At 38.6% G+C, this 21,032-nt stretch overlaps 1 protein-coding gene and 1 non-coding gene across 5 annotated transcripts in view; one reads left to right on the top strand and one right to left on the bottom strand.

Moving 5' to 3' along the window:
• Positions 1 to 4,663: 4,663 nt before the first annotated feature.
• SLC39A10 (solute carrier family 39 member 10) overlaps positions 4,664 to 21,032 on the top strand; it is an 84,687-nt gene continuing 68,318 nt past the window's right edge. The window contains exon 1 of one of the 4 annotated variants that reach the window (XM_030916213.1): positions 4,664 to 4,929. Coding sequence is in view for 2 of the 4 variants with exons in the window: in XM_030916211.1 (XP_030772071.1) it covers positions 5,339 to 5,528 (190 nt within the window). In the remaining 2 variants the exon portion in view is untranslated. Of the gene's footprint in view, positions 4,930 to 5,046; positions 5,201 to 5,250; positions 5,529 to 6,212; positions 6,344 to 21,032 lie in introns of those variants that run through there. The other 3 variants (XM_010375742.2, XM_030916211.1, XM_030916212.1) reach the window with 3 other exon arrangements.
• LOC115893320 lies at positions 18,332 to 18,434 on the bottom strand. The gene has a single exon (XR_004053337.1). It is a non-coding gene; the product is annotated as a U6 spliceosomal RNA (small nuclear RNA).

Here is a 21,032-nt window from a genome sequence, read left to right as displayed (position 1 = left end):
GCCACTGCGCATGGCCCCCTTTTCCAAATCTTAACACCTGTTCTGGTACTTAATATCCCCACACCCCACCACATTGATATAGCAATATAATTTAGTCTTCCTCGTACTCCTGACTAATTTATTCATCAATGAAAAGAGTCAAATTCTGTAAGTTGTTTGAAGATATTTTTTCTGAGCCAATCATGAGTGACCAATGGCCTGTCACACAACGCCAGGAAATCCTTAGAATATGTGCCCAAGGTGGTAGTTGAGCAACAGCTTGGTTTTATACATTTTGGGGACACATAAGACATAATACATGTACGATGTACATTGGTTTGGCCCAGAAAAGTGGGACAACTGGAAGCAGGAGCTGGTTCCAGGTCATAGGTGGATTTGAAAATTTTCTGATTGGCAGTTGGTTGAAATAGTTTATCTAAAGACCTGGAATCAATAGGAGGAAGTGTTTGGGTTAAGATAAGGGGCCATGTAGAACTTGGGGATAAGCAGTCAGAAAAGAAATAAAGTTTAGCCCAGGCATGGTGGCTCATGCTTGTAATGCCAGCACTTTGGGAGGCCGAGGCAGGTGGATCACCTGAGGTCAGGAGTTTGAAAACAGCCTGGCCAACATGGAGAAAACCTGTCTCTCCCCAAAAATACAAAAACTAGCTGGGAGTGGTGGTGGGTGCCTGTAGCCACAGCTACTCGGGAGGTGGAGGCAGGAAAATCACCTGAGCCTGGGAAGGCAGAGGTTGCAGTGAGCCGAGATCTCGCCACTGCACTCCGGCCTGGGCAACAGTGAGACTCATCTTAAGAAAAGAAAAAAAAAAAGAATATTTTTAAAAACGGGTAATGGGTTATGGAGACCAAGGTTCTTACTATGTAGATGAAGCCTCCAGGTAGCAGGCTTCAGAGAGAATAAATTGTAAATGTTTCTTATCAGACTTTAAAAATGCCAGACTCTTAGTTAATTCTCTCCTGGATCAGGGAAGAGACTTGGAAAGGGAAGGAGATTCTCTACAGCAGGGATCGCCCAACCCCTAGACTGTTTCGGGTGCATGGCCTGTTAGGAATGGGGCCACAAAGCAGGAGGAGAGTGTCAGGCAGTGAGCATTACTGCCTGAGTTCCACCTCCTGTCAGATCAACGGTGGCATTAGATTCTCATAGGAGTGCAAACCCTATTGTGAACTGTGTATGTGAGGGATCTAGGTTGTGCAGTCCTTATGAGAATCTAACTAATGCTTGATAATCTGAGGTGGAACAGTTTCATCCCAAAACCATCCCCACCCACCCCCATCTGTGGAAAAACTGTCTTCCAGGAAACCAGTCTCTGGTGCCAAAAAAGTTGGGGACTGCTGCTCTACAGAATGTAGATGCTCCCCGCAAGAGACAGTTTTGCAAGGCCATTTCAAAACATGTCAAAGAAATATATTTTGGAGAAAAATACTTTGAATTATTTCAGAGCCTGCTGTCTGTCAAGTTGGTATCTTATTGCTACAATCTCTTTCCTCAGTCCTAAGGTCTCTTTTCTTGTTAATGCTGGTCATCTGTGCCTGAATTTTTTTTTGAGATGGAGTCTTCCTCTGTTGCCCAGGCTGGAGTGCAGTGGCGCAGTCTCGGCTCACTGCAACCTCTGCATCCTGGGTTCAAGCGAGTCTCTCTGCCTCAGCCTCCCGTGTAGCTGGGATTACAGGTGTCCACCACCATACCTGGCTAATTTTTGTATTTTGAGTAGAGATGGGGTTTTGCCATGTTGGCCAGCTGGTCTTAAACTACTGACCTCAGGTGATCCACCTGCCTTGGCCACCATAAGTGCTGGGATTACAGGCATGAGCCACCACACCCAGCCTGTGCCTGAATTTTAAAGTGAGGAGAATATAATGAGGCATGTTCAACCCATCCATTCCCATCATGCCCGGTACTAGTGTTTCAGGCTGACTTCGGAATGCCTTTGGCAAAGAAGAGGTGACCATTCAGTTAGTTGGGAGGCTTAAAATTTTATTTTTGGTTCACAGCCTCTCTAGGCATAGCTTTGTCTAAAGTAAACTTTTTGGCCATGTAAAAGTAATAGTTTAAACTGGAGATGAATTTAAGAAGGGGTCTTTATCATTGGTTATTACTAATCTTGAATCACAGAAAGAACAAGTGAGTTTGAAAGGCCTGATTTCTTAGAATTAGTCATGTTCTTCATAGATTTCATTAAAGACTCTTAACTTTGTTCGTATGATGACTATTTTCTCCTCTGTAAGAGGGAAACCCAGGTTTATGACATGGACTTTCTTTAGCCACTGCTAAAGATTGGGGTATGAAGTATGTTTCTTATTTCCTCTTTTGTATTAATAGTTGGTTCTTTTCAAATCCTCTGAGGGGCAAAAAGACCCTTGGATTTACTATATCATGTCTCACAAAGGTAGACTGTCACATTTGAAACTTTACATATGTGAACTAATATTGTAGCTGAAGCAGTATGAATAAGCTAAACAATGAAAGGTAAACCATTTACACATAATTCAGTACTGCGCTTTCCCCCCAGTACTGAAAATCATTTATACTATTTTTATAGTTCAGATGAGCCTCTTTATGAATCAAGTGAGGTGACTGGAAAAAGAAAATGTCTTACACTTTGAGAAAGTTTTATGATTCTAACATATTAGAAATTCTTTACCCTAACATATTACTTGTATATAAAACTGGTAAAAATAAAATGAAATTCATATAGTGATATTGTTGCTGTAGTGTCCATTATTTGACTCAGCAGGTGATTTTGGGTAAGCCTGCAAGTCATTTTCTGAGATTCCTTTTCTCAGTAGGAAAAGTAATATGCTAGTATGCAGATTAATCGTTTATTCTATCTGATAATTTTGCTTGAAAATCTGCCCGAATCAGTGGTTATACACTTGAAGGTATATACATGTTTGGGTGAGTTTAAAAAGTGTTAGGAAACAGTATCTATTTTCAAGTTGCTCACCACATAGTTTTCTATAGGGATGATATTTAAAATGTGTAACAATTAGTAAAGAATAGGCACCAACCAATTAAAACGGGAGTGACTAATAAGAGCTGGGTCCTAAGGGCTCTATGTTAGCCAGGTATTAACCCACTAGTTCCTAAAATGTGGAGGTCTGGGGAATCTTGAGAGGAAGGACTGGCATAGGGGTGAGAAGCATGGGGGTATACCACTCAGAGTTGCAGCTGTGAACCAACTTGCACGGAAGTATTTCAGTATTTGATTAGTGGTTCAGCCGTATTTGTGTGTACCAGCTGAACATTATCTTTGTATATCCATAACTAAAAAAGCAGTGTAGGTGCCCTAAAATATAAGGAATGCAAGTGATATATCTTATTGATATTTGAAAGAAAGGTTATGTATGCTTTAAGGGTGTCGATAATAATGTGCTCAATAAAATAATTATGAGTCAAAAAATATCAAGCTAATTTGGAAGCTTCTTATACTTTTCACACAAAGGATGTACTATCATGATTTTATGAACTTTAAGGACTTTAGTTCTAGGATGAACCTTAGAATATATTTAAAACAATCCCCTTAATCTATCAATGAATCTGAGGACCACAGCCATTGTCTCACATTTAGTGGCAATGGTGAGACTTGAAACTAGGACTCAGGCTTAATCTCTTTCCTCCACACCTCAGCACTTCTCCCTTTGTAAGCAGAAGTGAGGTTCATGCCCTGGCTTTCCAAACAAGGAAAGGGGCATATGAGTAGTTCAGTGTTCTGAACTACGCATGGCAATCAGTAGGCATTTATTAAGCACGATTTTCGTTGTTTTGATGTTTTTTGTAGAGATACAAAACAAAAAATAACCTTCTTTCATGAAGGTATAATATGCAGGTTAGGGGGACTACCTAGCCGTCCATACTGAATGGGTTTGGAAATCACAACTCTTTTCTCTACCTGCTCTGTGATATCAGGCAAGTTAAAGATTTGTGTGCCTCAGTTTCCCACCTCACCGTATTATGGGGATTAAATTTATATATATGTAAAACACTTGGGGAGTACTTGACACATAGTGAAGCCTGCGATTACTGCTGTTCATGGTTTCATGTTCTCTACTCGATACTAGTAAGGCACCCCCATAACTCGCTCTATTAAGTAGATTCTGGTTGGATATAGAAACCCAGGCACCCCACGCGGAATGCAGATAAGCCTCAACATGTGGATTCAGAGCCAGGAAGCAGAGTAATGAAGCAAAAGACGTCCACAGTCACCTTTTAAGAAAATGTGGGTTGGTGGTTGCTTAAGAGGGGAGGAGACAATTTAGACGAGAGGTATGGTGTGAGCAAAGGGCAAGAATGAGCACGGTGTAGGCACAAGTCCATGGAACTGCTTGGCCAGATCGGGATTTTTTTCTCATAGAGTGTTAAGAAATAATCAATCAATTGAGTCGTACAGGGGTGAAGACTTTGGAAAGTTACCAAAAGCCTCGAGAATTTGTCTAAATGCGTGACATGTTCTCAGGACTCAACTTTTTCTTTCAGGCTTGGAAGACCCGCAGTAAGTGTGGTCTAGAATTAAATGGGTGGGAGGGGGAGCTAGGCAAAACACCTCGCACTTAGCACTAAATAAAGTTCGCTGTTGCCCTAAGAGATTGAAAAGGTTTCTTTAACAAAGGGGGCGGGATTAACTTAACGTAGATGTTTAACTCGTATACAGATGAACATTCCAGATGCTCACTCTGAAGCTTTTTGGCTACAGCTTTTGGGTTTAGAGCTTCCATTAGTCATCCGACTTGCCCAAGGCCTCAGCAACCGACATTCTAAAGCCAGGAGAAAAGGCGAATGATAAAGGGCGCTTCACGCATGCGTTAAGAAGCTGCCCCCCAACTCCCCCGCGGCGTTCTTTCTTGGAACAAAACTAGCGCGGAGCCACGGAACTCCGCAGTTTGCGTATACTTGAATTTCCTATTGCTCGGACGATCCATGCGGAATCCGTGAGTAGTGCGGCTCCTTTACGCAACTGGCGTTATCCGAAGTGAATAGCTAGGTGGCGCGTGTACGCCCATAGCGTAGCACCCATAGGCGGACGGGGTGCGGCTGCGCAGGGAGCTGAGTGGCCCTTGTACGCCGCTAGCGTAGCAGGGTGTCTGACTCGCGGCTTTCTGCGACGCAGTTAGCGCAGTCGGCTTTGGTGAATACACGATTTGGTGCAGCCGGGGTTTGGTACCGAGCGGAGAGGAGATGCACACGGCACTCGAGTGTGAGGTAACTATAAAACCCCGATTTGTTTACATTCCCTCCCCCAGAACCGGCCCCGTGCGCGGCGGAGACTGCGAGTCCCGGGACGGCGTGGGGGTAGAAAGGGAGAACAGAACCGGGGAGTCGGGGCTGGGTCCCTTGGGGATGCGGGCGCTGGGGTTCCCGCAGCTGCTGCAGTCGGCGGCTGAGAGCCGAAGCAGAGCGCGTGGTGGGCAGCGTGTTGGGCGCCTCGGCTCCTCGTGTGCGGTCTGGGCTGCTGCGGGCCGCGGGATCGGGAGCCGGCGGCGTCCATTCCGCGTGCGGAGCCTCGCGCCCCCCTCACCCTCCTGTGGAGGTTGGCTGAGCCTCGCGGGCCGCGCCCGGGGTGGGGGAGTGACCGCTGGGCGGGCGGCGGCGGTTAGGGGTCTGCGCGCCGGCCGCGGATGGCGTCGCCGGCGCGGGCGGGCGAGGCTTTGGGGATCTGTAGGCAGGTCTTCGGGGGCTTGGCGACCAAGCGACCCGGTTTCTTCCTGTCCAGTCGTTCTCTCTGGTGTATAATGGGGCCAGGGGACCCCGGGATGGAGCCGCGGCGCCGCTGTTCCGGACCGAGGCTAACGGACGGCGGCGCCTCTGCTCCTACTAGTTTTCTCCCGGACCAACCGAAAAGCCGAGGCGGAGCGCGGGGTAGTGAAGATCTCGGCCTGTTGGGGGTCCCTGGAGCTGAGGGCAAGGGTGGGGCCGGGTCGGTGGGACAGGCCGGGTGGGCCGGAGGTGGCGCGGCCACTCGGCTTTGTTCCGGAAAGCCCTTAGGTGGAGTGCGATGTGGGGCGCGGCAGGGGGAGCGTGTAGAGGAACCTTCGCGCACCGCCTCTCTGGGTCTGGAAATCTGCTGAACTCCTTGCCTCTCTTGGGGTCCCCCGAACGCCCCAGCTAAGAAGGGCGGGGGGCCTTGCCAGGGCGCGAGCGACATGACGTTCAAGGTCTTCCTGTGGCTTCTGTAAAGAAATGTTCACGTGGGAGCTTGTCCACATGGGCTGTACTAAGGATCTGGCACGAGGAAGAAATATCACTGCAGAATCTGAAGCCCTCCGTTGGAAGGGTCGTTCTCTCGAGTACCTATCCTAAATGACAGTGACACAAAACACATGTTAGAAAAAAGCAAAAAGGATGGTAGGTTATACTGGTTTTTTAAAAAAAAACTTTTATTTATACTTTTTGCTGTTAAGTCCTCTAATTTTACATTGGAACTGAGTCATTCTTGGAGCAAAACTAGAATGTAATAGATTTACATTTCCTTTGTGTTTTCTTTTTCGATATGTATCTAAATTGTACATAATTAAGAACAAGCAAGTAATGGAAAAGCTGGAGATGTAGAATTTAGTTCCTTCTAACTTAGTATGCAATTGAAGCCTCAACTCGAGACTCCTGTGTATTGTTTTATATTAGGACTCTATTGTACAAATATTTGAGAACCTTAATATGAGTCAGTTACTTTTTCTAGATCTTGGAGATCCATGCCAGACAACGCACGTTCTACAGACACTGGTTACTCCAGTGGCTCCTTACTGGAAACAGATACATAATATCAATGATAAGTGCTGTGAAGAAAATAAAACAATGATGTGCTGGTAGGGATTTTTAACTTTTTTGTGTGATGAACCACAGAATGATGGTTTTAAATGTATGAAATACATAGAATTGCAACAGAAACCAGTTGTAATGAAATGAAGATATTAAATATGACATCTATAAGTAAAGCATTAGCGAGGACTGTAAATGATCTTTAAAGAGTTTAGCTTAAATTTAATCTAAAATTCCTATCAGGTATTTCACATCGCTGTAATTTTTGCCTGCATTCGTAACTGAATAGATAAGTAAATTTTTTTTTAATCTTTTATAAAAAATAAAAATCTTTTTTTTTTTTTCCTGACATTCACAAACATTCTGCGTTCTGTACATAGACCCCTGGATAAGAACCCCTGTGCAAGAATGACTTTGGTGCTACTTTAAAAGGAGTGGTTAGGGAAGACCTCATAGGAAATGACATCAATAATATATTGCATGATAACCTATACTAGTTCTTACTGTTACCAATTTAAATTCTAACCGCTTAAAAGCTAACACGGTCCTGCCCTTTTTTTTGAGCACCTGATTTGAAGTACTTTGAGTAGGCCTCAAGTGTAGTATGCAAGTACTAATCTAGGGGTTGTGCCTTTTTTCAAAAGTGATTTTTGGAGAAGATAGGATGTAGTATTCTAGCAAGGATAATTCAGCATCTGGGATGATCATTTGTTTCTGATTAGAGAAATTTGCCTTGTTAATATTCTGTTCACCCAACCCTTGTACCCTCAGTGCTGACCAATACTGGAAAAAATTTAGGGCTTTGGAGTTAAATTTTAAAGGTTCAAAACCTTGATCTATTAATTAGTTGGCTTACCTTGAGGAAGTTGCTAATCTTAATTTTCTATTTGAACTTCAAGTACAAAAACGCTACTCACAGACTTAACTGTGACCATTAAATGAGATAATCAAAAGGCTGAAGATGATAGTGAATTGATTTTACCTTTTTTCTACATCCAGACGTTTCAGTTCTTTCATTAGTGGTTGAAGCACTGTGTTCTTTTTCTTCCTCCACCCGCTCCTTGATTACCTCCAGAATGAGCTTTGATGGTCTCTACTGGGCCTTTGGGCGGCGGGGGGGGGGGGGTTGGATACAGTTATCCTGTTGTTTTTGCTCTGTTGCTTATATATAATACTCATGGATTTATTTCTGCTTCTCTTCCATTTTCTAATTTATAATAACCTGTGCATCTTGTTTTCCCTGCCAAACTAAATTTCTTGAGGGAGTACATACTGCACAGTTTTTTTTGTCACATACTGCTTATGACACATGAATATGCAGAACTTGTCATGCTCTTTAAGTTTAAAATGCTAATTGAGTGAATCAAAACTTAAATTCACCATTATGGTTAGGCTAAAAATGTCAGCTTGTATTTATATAGTGCTTACCGCAGTATTGGAAATATCATGAGTTTTGTATCAGAAGGACGTTATTACTAGTGCATTTTAAAGTGATACTCACCAGTCATAGTTGCAAAAGTAAGTACACAATGGAAAATGGAAGAGAAATGTAGGCAATCAAAACAAAACTAGTTTTTTCCTTTATAACAGAAGTTTTATTAATTCATCTTTCATGTAAGTGTAGTTCTCATTAAAAATACCCTAAAGCTTAAAGTTTGCAAGGCTGCCCAGCCTAACCCACAACAGTTTGATGCTGCCCCCTAGCGTTTGATTCCCTTCACCTTTTCCTAAAATAAGATAATGTTTAAATTACAATTAGATTTACTTAGTGTTATAAATTTGGTCTATTTTAAAATTTCCTCCGTCTAGTTAGTGTTGCTAATAAGATGGACATAAGTGTTTTTTAACTGCTTAATTCTGATTGCTTTTAGCCCCCAGTTTTCCAAATGGGGGTGAATTTTGGGTAGAGATAGAACAATCACGAAGTTACCTTGCTCCAAAAAAGAAATTTATGTATGGGATTGTTTTCAAAGCAGGAAGTTAGCCATGTAAATAACAGCAATTTTATTTATTTAATCTGGGCTTCTCCTTATCTTGCATGATACAAAAATCTACTTTCTAGATTAATTTAGTTCCATATAACTTTGTATTGCTTTGACTGTACTAATAATAAAGTTTGAAAGTGTTAAATTTACATTGTGAACTTTTTTAAAATTTGAATTTATTTCGTACTATGACTTTTATAGAATAATTCTTAAAAACTAGTTTCAAGGACCTCTTAATAGCCACAAGATTTCCTTTTTTATATCATTAATATTTTATATGAATGCTGTAATGAAATCCAAGTATTCAGTTTACACGCAGATGTATACCACAATATACCACTACACAAAGGCAATGAACACATGACATTCTACAAAATCTACAGAAAGGATTTTCTATAGTCAGTGCAAACTCTAAGGTTTTAGGTTTTATTCAGATCGTTGCAATATCAGTATATCAAACTCTCTTTTTATTATCCTCTTTAAGTTCTATGGGTAGGCCACAGGATAACTTTTAGCTTTTTCTAAAATACCCAAACATATTCTCAATAAAAAATTATTGGAATACTTAAAAGTATATTTAGTAGGTATGAAGAAATATAGAACCAAAATTATATTTTTAAATAATAGCATGTATTTATTTAAATAGAGACGAGGGCCTTGCCATGTTGTCCAGGCTGGTTACAAATTCTTGGGCTCAGGCAGTCCTCCCATCTTGGCCTCCCATAGTGCTGGGATTACAGGCATGAGCCACTGTGCCCAGCCAGTAATACTAAATTATTTCCAAATTGACTGCTTAGGAGACCACATACAATGTTCAGACATGTTAAAACAGGACACAATTCATTGTATCACATCAGTAATTCTATGTCGAATACTATTTTTCTGTCAGAACATAAGGTTATTTTTGGATTGCCAGATGCAAGGAATGGATATTTAATAGATTTTTACTGGTAGATTTTTTTACATTAAAAGGTGTTAGAATAGGATGCTACTGGTGATACAGGTTTGCAGGCTTATACAAGTATAAGGACAAAATCTAAAATCTTGTTCAGGTGTTTTCACAATCTAGAAGTAAATATTTTGTCATTACCTACTTTTATAATCATATTTTATAATTACTCATTTTTAGATACTGCTGAAAGGGAGATATCAGATAATATCCTTGTATTAATATTTCTAATCAATTTTACCCTTTTATATACTCTGCTTTGGGGGACTACCCATCCCATTAAGACTTTTAGGGATTAGAAAAGCAAAAATGTTGTAGGATGTATCCTTATTAATACCATTATGTACTTTCGTAGGATGGGAAGTATTGTTATGAGAACTGTGAATGGAGGTTAATTTTAATCCTCTATAATTAAGATTTAATCAGTGATCACTTTAGGTTTTAGATTTTCATTGAATAAAGGAAGAAGAAAAACCTCAATCACTTTTAGTATAGTAAGAAGATCACAAAGATATGTATCCTCCTGTGGTGTTGCTTTTTTTTTCTTTTTGAGACTGTGTCTGTTCCCTAGGCTGGAGTGCAGTGGTGAGATCAGAGCTCACTGCAGCCCTGACCTCCTGGGCTCAGGTCATCCTCCTCCTTCAGCCTTCCTAGTAGCTGGGAATACAGGAACATGTTGCCACCATGCCTAGCTAATTTTTTGTGTTTTTTTTTTTTTTTTTTTTTTTTTTTTTGTAGAGACAGAGTTTCACCATGTTGTCCAGGCTGGTCTCAAACTCTTGGACTCAAGTGAACTACCTGCCTTGGCCTCTTGAAGTGCTGGGATTACAGGCATGAGCCACCATGCCCAGCCTATGCTACTGCTTTAATATCTATAAATAAAAACAAACAATTTCAGATATGTCTTGCCTTCCCACCTCTAGACTTTTTTCTAAATTCACTTTTATATATTTGAATTTTTGAGTTTTAAAATAGTGATTTCCCCTATAATTGTCTGCTGGATTCATACTTTTTTTTTTTTTTACAAAAATGTGTAAATTAAATTCGGGTCAGCAAACTATGGGCCAAATAGCCCTGTTTCTGTAAATTGTTGGAACAAAACTTGCTTATTCTTATGTGTATTGTCTATAGATGCGTTTGTGGTAAAATAGTAGAAAAATGTTCAGTCAAATGATCAATTCATAGGTAATGTGAATTCTCAGGTGTTCTTTACCTACATAGTATGGAAGCTTTTTGTCTCTTTCCCCTTTCCATTTTTCCTCTACAGAGGGAATTATGCTTTATTACGCTTGAAGTCGGAAAAGGAATGTGAAGCCCTTGGCCTTCAACTGTGGGTTACCACATAACTGTCACACTGTTTGTACTGCTTATGTAGCTCTCTCACATTTACCTTTTCTAATTGAAAAGCTGATTGTGTCTTCCTTGTAACTCTGAGCAGGAAATGGATATATTTTTATGCTGCCTGTGTCTCATGTCGTCTTTCCCTTCCCCTTTCCGTCCTCTCTTCTCACTCCCCTCATAAAGCAGTTCAAAACTGCATGCATGCTTAACAGGCTTGTGAACAAATATTTTGGTATATTAACTCAGTGCACTTCTACTGAAGATGACTCCTTACATTATTTTGCTTCACAAAATATATGTGAAGAAATATATTTTCACTGTGTTACAGAGGAACATAGCTTCTTGATGAAAGGGGCTAGGGAAAGATTGATTTATATACTTTATTAATATAAATGTAGTAATACATGATGTGTTATTACATTATAAAATGAGATTAATAAAACAATATAAGAAAATTAACATGTAGTAATGAGATCGTGTAACATACAGCATGTATTCTATGTGTATATACATTAGAAGCCTGTGAGATCATGTTTTCTAGTCCCATGGACCTTTTTTAGAAAAGCGTATCACCTGACTTCATAATTTTTTAATGTTTGGAATATACTGTTTTTAAGATTTTGGTTTTATGGTGTTTCAAGAATATAGAAGTTATGAAACAGGAGAAATAAGACGTAAATTGTATATTAAAACAAAAAAGATTTGGGTTTTAAATTAGAATAGTCTAGTTTTTTTCTTTTTTCTTTTTCCAACTTTTATTTTAGATTCAGAGGGTACATGTACAGGTTTGTTACCCGGGTATATTGTGAGCTGCTGAAGTTTGGGGCATGAATGATCCTGTCACCCAGGTACTGAGCATAGTGCCCAACAATTAGTTTTTCAGCCCTTTCCCTCTTCTTTCCATTCCGTTTTTTCCTAATAAAGTGAATAATTGAATGTATATAACATCCTATGAAAGTAGTACAGTGTATATATAAAATTTATTTTTGAGCAACTAATTATGCCAGTTAAAAATTGAAAATCAGAAAGGTATGCTAAAGTTAAATCACTGAAATATATTTTAAAAAATGTTCTTTAAATTTACTGTAAATATAATTTCATGGAATATATAATTTCTGAAACAAATTCTTAAATCTTTTTCTCTGAAGATTTTTGCCTAAACACAAGTACTTGAAGTTTTTTAGTTAACTGATATGTGTGTGAAAGTGTTGGATGTCAGTGCAACTGACATTTTTCTTTTTCCTAAAAAAGAAATGGACATTAGGGGTTTTAGTTCTTTAGGAGTTGTGTTATTTTTAATTATAGCTTTTCTTTTTTTTAAAAAAAAGAAAATATACACTAAAATGTGGGGAGAAAAAACTTAAAATTTAGCAGCAGTCATAGAAGAAATTGCGAAAACCTTAAGTTTCATTGCATGTACATGAAAACATCTATACATGAAAGGGAAAACGTCATGATCAAAATAAAAAGGAACATGATAGAACTGAAGGGTTTTTGCAGAAAATGTGACTGAATCATGTTATGTAAAACTTACATATGTTGGAAAACATTGAGACATCAGGAATAGCTTTAAAAATATAAATTAAAAATAAGGTAAGACCTTTTATTTATTTAAAAATTTATAGTAATGCGAATGAGAGTGCTATAATCATACTGCTGGTGGCAGTATAACCAAGCTTAATTTCTCTAGAAATCAATTTGGAATATGACAAAACCTGAAAAGTGTTAAAATTTTTATAGTTTTTCCCCATATCTTGGAATTCATTCGAAAGATAATAGTACAAATAGGAATTAAAATGTTTGCATATTGTGTTTAAAACTGCAAACAGGCTGGGCGCAGTGGCTCAAACCTGTAATCCCAGCACTTTGGGAAGCCGGAGTGAGAGGATTACTTAAGGCCAAGAGTTCGAGACCATCCTGGGCAACGTAGGGAAACTACCATCTCTACAAAAAATATTAGCCGGGTATGAGGTCAGGCATGGTGGCTCACACCTATAATCCCAGCACTTTGGGAGGCTGAAGGGGGTGGATCACCTGAGGTCAGGAGTTTGAGACTAGCCTGGCCAACATGGCGAAACCCCACCTCTATTTAAAAAATATAAAAAATTAGCTGGGTGTGGTAGCAGGCGCCTGTAATCGCAGCTACTTGGGAGACTGAGGCAGGAGAATTGCTGGAACCTGGGAGATGGAGGTTGCAGCCAGCCGAGATCGCGCCATTATACTCCAGCCTGGGCGACAGAGTGAGACTCAGTCAAAAAAATAAAATTAGCCGAGTGTGGTGGTGTGTGCCTATAGTTCCAGCTGTGTGGGAGGCTGAAGTGGGAGGATGGCTTCAGCCCAGGAATTTGAGACTTTACTGAGCTATCATTGCACCGCTGCACTACAGCCTGGGCAACAAAGTGGAAACCTGCCTCAAAAAATAAATATTTAAAAAGAAAAGCCCACAGACAAATACTTGTGAAAATCTTAAAGCTAGAATTCATTTTCTTCTACATGTGACGTTATTTTATTGGTTTGTCAAATATAATTTGTAATTGCCAACTTTTAGATTTTTTTCAAAGTTATACATGAATATAGTTTAAAGAATCAAATAGTTGTGTGAAGTTTCTTGGGGGGAAAAAATCTGTCCCTTGTCTGCTCCTTTCATGTTCTGCCTAGAGAGATAAGGAACACCTTAGTTCCTTTAGTTGATTATTTTGCTATTCATTACCGTGTCTCCAGATAAAATGTTCATTACTTGCAGCTGATTCTCAGTTCCAACCATTATCTATTTAATGAAGAATGATTTTAGTGCTCTTTTCACTTCTCTGCATACTTTCCTATTCCCTGTACTCCAGTTTCTCAGTACAATTTTCATTGTAATTTTGGTTTAGAACAGTATTTGGTGTTACATTTTTATGCTATAAATGTTTTATACAATGTGCCATTGTAATAAATGACTACTTTCCTGCACAACTTTGTTTTTTCTGGCAATGATTAGCTTGATTTTTTTGTCCTTTTATTTAATATGCATATATCAAAAGACCCCAACTCTTGTGTTTCTGAATGTAGCTGTGTAAGAAGGGAGAATGTGGTCAAGACTGTATTTTCAATAATTTTATGTAGTTTAAAAAAATTAATTGGACAGAAAGCTCCCATGTTGGGGAATAAGTAGCCTCTGTGTTGTCAGAAACATAAAAAATGTCAGTGTTATAAAAAGATTGACTTGGAGATTCTCTGATTATTTTTTCCCCCTGACCTCATGGAAAAGAAGGATCATTTTAGCTGTCAGTTTTTACAATGGCAAGCTGGTATAAAATCAAGGATTTATCACAGTGACAAGACACTGAAAAAGGGAAGGGTGAGAATGCATGGAATAATAAAGATTTGAGGTAGTGCAGCAGTAGCTATTTTTAGAATAAAGACAACTGTCAGTGATGAGTGGAAAGAGAACCAAGCTGTTGCCAGGCTGGAGTACTGTGTTATGATCCCAGCTCACTGCAGCTTTGACCTCCCGGGCTCAAGTAATCCTCCTACCTGAGCCAGGTAGCTGGGACTACAAGCATGGGCTACCACACCTGGCTAATTTTTAAAACATTTTCTGTAGAGATGGGGTTTGGCCATGTTGCTCAGGCTGGTCTCAAATTCCTGGACTCAAGCCATATGCCTGCTTTGGTCTCCCAAAGTGCTGGAATTACAGGTGTGAGCCATTCACCTGGCTGGTTAGCACAGTAAGTCTGCTTCATAATGCATGTAACTAAAATCATAAACATTTTAGTAGCTTCAAAAGACATCCCAACGACTGCATTTACTAAAATTTACCATTTACAGAGGTAGCAATATTTACCATTTACAGAGGTAGCAATATTACAGATAGCTTTCTCCAATATGGTACCGGGTTCCCTGTAATGAAAGGTTGAAAAGCAGAAATGCAGGTAGTTGTTTTGACATTTGATGAGAAAATGTAGATTTGTACATGAATGTATAGAATACAGTAAAGGTAGATATGATGTATTGATTGATTTGATATCTTAAGGTATAAATGTTTTTATTCTCTCTTAAGTTAGTGAAACAGGAGAACTGAGATAATACCCAAGCTCAATTAGCATGCACTTAACTTTTTGTATGAATGAATCTCAGTGGAAAGACTGGGTTGCCTGAATTGTGCTTTTATTTATTTATTGGAAGAGTTGCAGTGGCATTCCAAACTGTGAATATGATTTCCAGTAGATTAGATAGCTGGTGAAGTAGGGGGATGAAAAAGCAAACCATGAAGCTGTAAGAGGATTTTGTGGTCCCTGCTGAGAACTCATTACTACAATACTTTTTATCCCTTGAAGAATTTTCTAATGTCAGTGAAACTGGTAAGGTGTGGTGAGTCTTTCCAACTTCTGCTCAGATCCTAGTGAATTGGGTGCGTCCTGTAATCTAGAGCAGGTCTTGGATGTGCTAATGATGCACGTGCTCTTGTAATCTTTTGTTAGCATTCTTTCAAAAGAGTCACAACAGAAAGAATCCTCCCCCACCAGCATACTTTTTGTAATTTAAGTGAAAGATACATAATACTGCATCTAATAATGGTAATACCTTAGGTTAATATATTTAGTTGCTTTACAAAGCAGTTTCATATACGTTCATTTATTTGGTGGATAAGTGTAGGTATTATTTCCCCTGTTTTGCAGAGAGAAAACAGTGGCACGACTGGGATGAACTAGAGACAGGTTTCTGATTCCTGGTTCTGTACTGCATACAAAATACTGCATTTAATGGATATATGAGAAGTAGGGACAACTCAATTTATATTATTATTAATAGCTTGCACTTAAATAACATTTAAATATTGCAAATAATGTAGGAAAATTAACAAATATTTTACTAAAAATATGTACATAATTTTATTCGGTTCTTATAGTTACTACAAAATAGAACAGAAATTAACAGTCCCACTTTATACATAGTAATAAGATTTAAAGTGGTTAAGGGACTTGCTCAAGGACTCATAACTAATACATGGCAGTCGGATCTCTAACATCTTTGACTCCTAGGCTGATCTATCTTCACTATGCACAGAGTCTCATTGCTTCTCTGTTACTCTGTGTGTGCCATTACTGAATCACAGAAGGAAACTAAATTGATACTTGACTACCTACGTTGTGGTCAATATAAAGTTTGATAAAGCCCTTCAGTCATTTTATAAATATCAGCTGTGTTTATATGATTGAGGCTATAAGTAAAACTGATTTCAACCATTTAAAGTAGTCCTGTAATGAAACGTTTAAAAAATGAAGTCCTTTATGAAGTTAGGAAACTGTGTATACATTTATTGAATAGATTTTCACATTAAATTTACTTAAAGCATGTTATCCAGGATGAGGGTTTTAGTGATTAATCTTTTGGTTTCTACCTTATTTACCTTCAGACTAGCAATCTGGAACATTGAAAAAGCTTGCTTTAAAACCTTGCTAAGCAACTTATAGTATCTTTTTCCTGTCGTTATTAGCATGTTGTGTGTGTTTGTATGCATGTGCACATGTGTGCACACACGGGTATAAAAGAAAGAATTGTGATACAGATATTAACTTCTCGTTCTTTCATTTGGTCTTCATTTTCCTTTAAAAAAATGCTCCCTAGAGTAAAAATAGGTGTTTTTTTTTTTTTTTGGTTGTTGGTTGGTTGGTTGTTTTCTGGTTGTTGGTTTTGGTTTTAGTGAAATGAATTAAGTAGATCACACACAGGTAGTAAGTACTAAATTGATCAGGCTGGGTACTGTTGCTCGCACCCAGCACTTTGGGTCCCATCCAGCACTTTGGGAGGCTGAGGCAGGTGGATTACCTGAGGTCAGGAGTTCAGGTTGCCCTGTCTCTACTAAAAATACAAAAATTAGCCAGACAGGCACCTGTAATCCCAGTTACTCAGGAGGCTGAGGCAGGATAATCACCTGAACCCAGGAGACAAAGGTTGCAGTGAGCAGAGATCGTGCCACTGCACTCCAGCCTGGGCAACAGCGACTCTCTGTCGAAAACAAACAAACAAAAATTACTAAGTTGATTGGCCTCTCCAGTAGTTGAAACTAGGATTATTTTAGTATTTATCTGCTATTTTTCTTACTATGTCAGACAGTCATTTTGTTAAGTAATCTAAATTTATTCACAATGTTTTGTTTTTTTTTCTGTTGAGTAAGTAGTATTAAGAGACAATTTCTTTTCCCTTAAAAAAGTCTTTGTAGTGTATTTTAGATGAGTGACTTTAATAAAGATCTCAAAGTATTCTGATTTTAAGATTTACAAATATGCTCCTGTAGTAGACTAAAGAGCCCCTGTCTTTCAAGTCAGAGAAATGCCACAGACTTGAAATAACAGCTTAATCACGTTAGATACCTTTTCTGGGTCTCAGATTCCTTATACATAACATTGTTCAGCGAAATATACCTGAGGATTTTTAAAATCTCAAACATTCTACATTTTTATTATGTTTATCTGTATGAAATAAAAGACAGTCTAAGACAGAATATCTGTAGGAGGATTTGTAATGTTAGCCATTTGTATATCTTCCTACTGAACTTGTTATTTAGGTGTTTAATTTCATTAAAAAATTTTAAATTTGTAGCTTGGCATTTTACACATTGCAAAACTACAATGCAAAGCCTATAACTAAGGTTTTTGTAGGCTGGGCATGATGGCTTACACCTGTAATCCCAGCAGTTTGAGAGGCTAAAGTGGGAGGATCCCTTGAGCCCAGGAATTTGAGACCAGTATGGGCATCATAGTGAGATCTCATCTCTATATGAAAAATAAAAATAAATAAATGCCTTTAAAAGAGATTTTTGAGCTGGGCGCTGTGGCTCATACCTGTAATCCCAGCATTGTGGGAGACCGAGGTGGGTGGATAACAAGTTCAGTAGATCGAGACCATCCTGGCCAACATGGTGAAATCCCATCTCTACTAAAAATACAAAAATTAGCTGGGCGTGGTGGCACATGCCCATAGTCCCAACTACTTGGGAGGCTGAGGCAGGAGAATCGCTTGAACCCTGGAGGTGGAGGTTGCAGTGAGCGGAGATCGCACCACTGCCCTCCAGCCTGGTGACAGAGCAAGATTCTGTCTCAATAAATAAAGTGAAAAAGGTTTTTGTAAGACTTTACAGGAGAAATTGCTATGGAGAATATCAACCCTAATTCCCCCTTTTTTTTTTTTGACAAAAATAGTATATATTTATTATGTACAACATGTATTTTGAGATATGTATACATTGTGGAATGTCTAAATTGAGGTAACATGCATTATCTCACATATCTTTTTTTTTTTTTTGTGGTGAGAACATTTAACAGTATAGACCATTTCACAAATTTGCATGTTATCTTTGTGCAGGGCCTGTGCTAATCTCCTCTGTGTTGTTGCAATCTTGGTGTATATGCTGCTGAAGCAAACACCCTAATTCCTTTCATTTAAGGATCTAGTTAACCTTTCTCTTAAGTATAACCATGTATTTTGTTAAGCCATATCTTTTTGTTACCAAAAATGCCATTTTTTTTCTGGTTAAAAAATTGATTTTCTATTACAGTATTTTTTAAAGTGCATGTAAAAAACTGGTGAAATTTAAATAAGGTTTGTAGTTAATAGTATTGATGTCAGTTTCTTAGTTTTGAACATGTACTGGTTATGTTAGATGTTATTGGGAAAAATTGGGGAAAGAGTACATGGAAACTCTGAACTACTTTTACAACTTCTTGTGAATCTTAAATTATTTCAAAATAAGAAGTTGAAAAAGCACTTTTGAGTATTACTAAGTATGGATGTGTTTCTAGAAATTACGTGTTACTGGTGTTACTGATTTTACTAATTGAAGGTTGGAATAAACTTCATGTGGGGAATAAAAATTAAGTTTTTTGGATGAAATATAACACAGCTACAGAGAAGTACCCAAATTTTAAGTGTAAAATTCAAGTAGTTTTCATGAAGTGAAGCGCAACCATGTACCCAGCACCCAGGTAAGGAAATAAGACATTAATAGGAACCCAGAATTCCTCTCATGATTCTGCCCAGTCACTCCCCACACTGAAGTATAGTCACTTCACTACACATTTAGTTCTGGCTTTAGTCTTAAATACAAGAGAATATTAGTGAACTTCATTTTTTCTTTGCATCCAAAGCAAAATATTTGCATTCAAAATAATATAATAATTAGCACAATGATTAAGTTCCTAACTGTAAATTAGCCCCACTCTTAATGCAGAAATTATACAGTGATAGAATACTTAACGCTTTTAACTGTGGTTACGTATTGAAAATCAACAGCAAAAGATTAAAATAAATTTTTGTGGCACGGCTGGTTAGTTACCGGAATCCCTTTTCCCATTTCTCGTCAGTAGGCTCATCCGTTGATGTCTACAACACCTAGTAGAACTCTTCAGTAGAGATAACTCAGCTGAACTGAAAAAATATTATCAATTATAAAACTAACATAATCTTAATGCATAAAACTTGGAGAACTCCAAAACACAAGAGACGTAATAGAATATTTTGGCTTGGGCAAAGCTGCGTCCTATAAATGTCAGTTTTTAGGATTGAGTGGTATGTGGGCTTGTGCCATTTCCCTCATTCCTGTCTCCACCTCAGAGATCTTCTTTATGCTGTCGATGGAAAAGATTGTTAACATCTACTGGAATGCTTGGGAAATATAAGTTGGTGAGACCCTGGCCTCCTAGCCGATTGAAATCATGTGACTAACCCCTTGCCAGTGGAATGCGATGAGAAGTGATGCCTGCAACTTCTACTTCCCTTGCTGCTGAAGAAGAAACTTCTGAACCTGGACATTCTTTATCTTTCCCCGTTGGCTGGAATATCAACTGTGTAAGAATGTTATGTCTCTGAATGACTGGAGCGGAGCTGCACTCAGACCCGGAGTAGTCATCTTTTTTTTTTTTTTTAAAGATCCAAGTGATTTAATATGGAGTAGTCATCTTGAACTGTTTTTGAGAGAGACAAAAACTTGCCCATTTCTTAAACCACTACCTTTTGAGAGAGGTCTCTTTGCAATTAGTAGCTGCTTAGCCTGTGATAACAAAATGCATATTTCATCTAAATCATTTTTTTTTCTTTTGAGACAGGGTCTTGCTCTGTCACCCAGGCTAGAGGGCACAGCGCGATCTTGGCTCACTACAGCCTGGCCCTCCTGAGTTCAATCAATCCTCCCACCTTAGCCTCTTAAGTAGCTGGGAGTACAGGCATGCATCACTACACCCAGCTAATTTTTTACTATTTTTGTAGAGATAAGATCTTAGTATGTTGCCTAGGCTGACCTCAAACTCCTGGGCTCGACAGTCCTCCTGCCTAGGCCTCCTAAAAGTACTGGGATTATATGCATGATCCACCATGCCTGGGCTAAATGATTCTTAAGCATGCATCTGCTATAGTAGTTCTAAACTAAAGTTGCAAAGTTAGTGAATGATTTACTTTAATAATAATTTTAAAAAAGCAGAGGTTTAATATTACCTCATGACGTTGCTTGTATCTTTGTATTCCTATAATACTCTCTTAAATGTAAGTGATTTGAGTACTGAAGATTCTTAAAATCTTTTCCATAGTAGAGTATGATGTATTTAAAAAATAGAGACAAATGATGTTTTAAAGCTTGTATAAATCATCTACAGCTTTTGTATTTCATGGAGTCATTCTTTTGATGTTGTCTGATCAGTACATATGAATATCCTGTTTCCATCTCTGGTACCTGTTCATTTGACAGTGAGATAACATGCATTAAAGAAACCTCATGGTATTTGCGTATCAGCCGAATGAAGTAACACTCACACCTTTAATTAGTATCTTCTAGTGGAAAATCAAAGTAACTGCAGGGAGTGTAACAGGAGCTAAAGGAATATGTATCCTTTGCTTAACAGTGATTGGTCTTAATCACCCATGTCTTTTCATCTTCATTAGTGTACAAGTAAAAGTGATACACAGTTTAAATGGTGACTTTATCCATAAGACTGTAAGATTAAAAAACATCCCTAACTTAATGCTGCTT

This window comes from Rhinopithecus roxellana, chromosome 14 (genome assembly GCF_007565055.1).
Source record: "Rhinopithecus roxellana isolate Shanxi Qingling chromosome 14, ASM756505v1, whole genome shotgun sequence".
In the NCBI taxonomy this organism is placed as follows: Eukaryota; Metazoa; Chordata; class Mammalia; order Primates; family Cercopithecidae; genus Rhinopithecus; species Rhinopithecus roxellana.
This window is presented reverse-complemented; position numbering and strand designations above follow the sequence as displayed.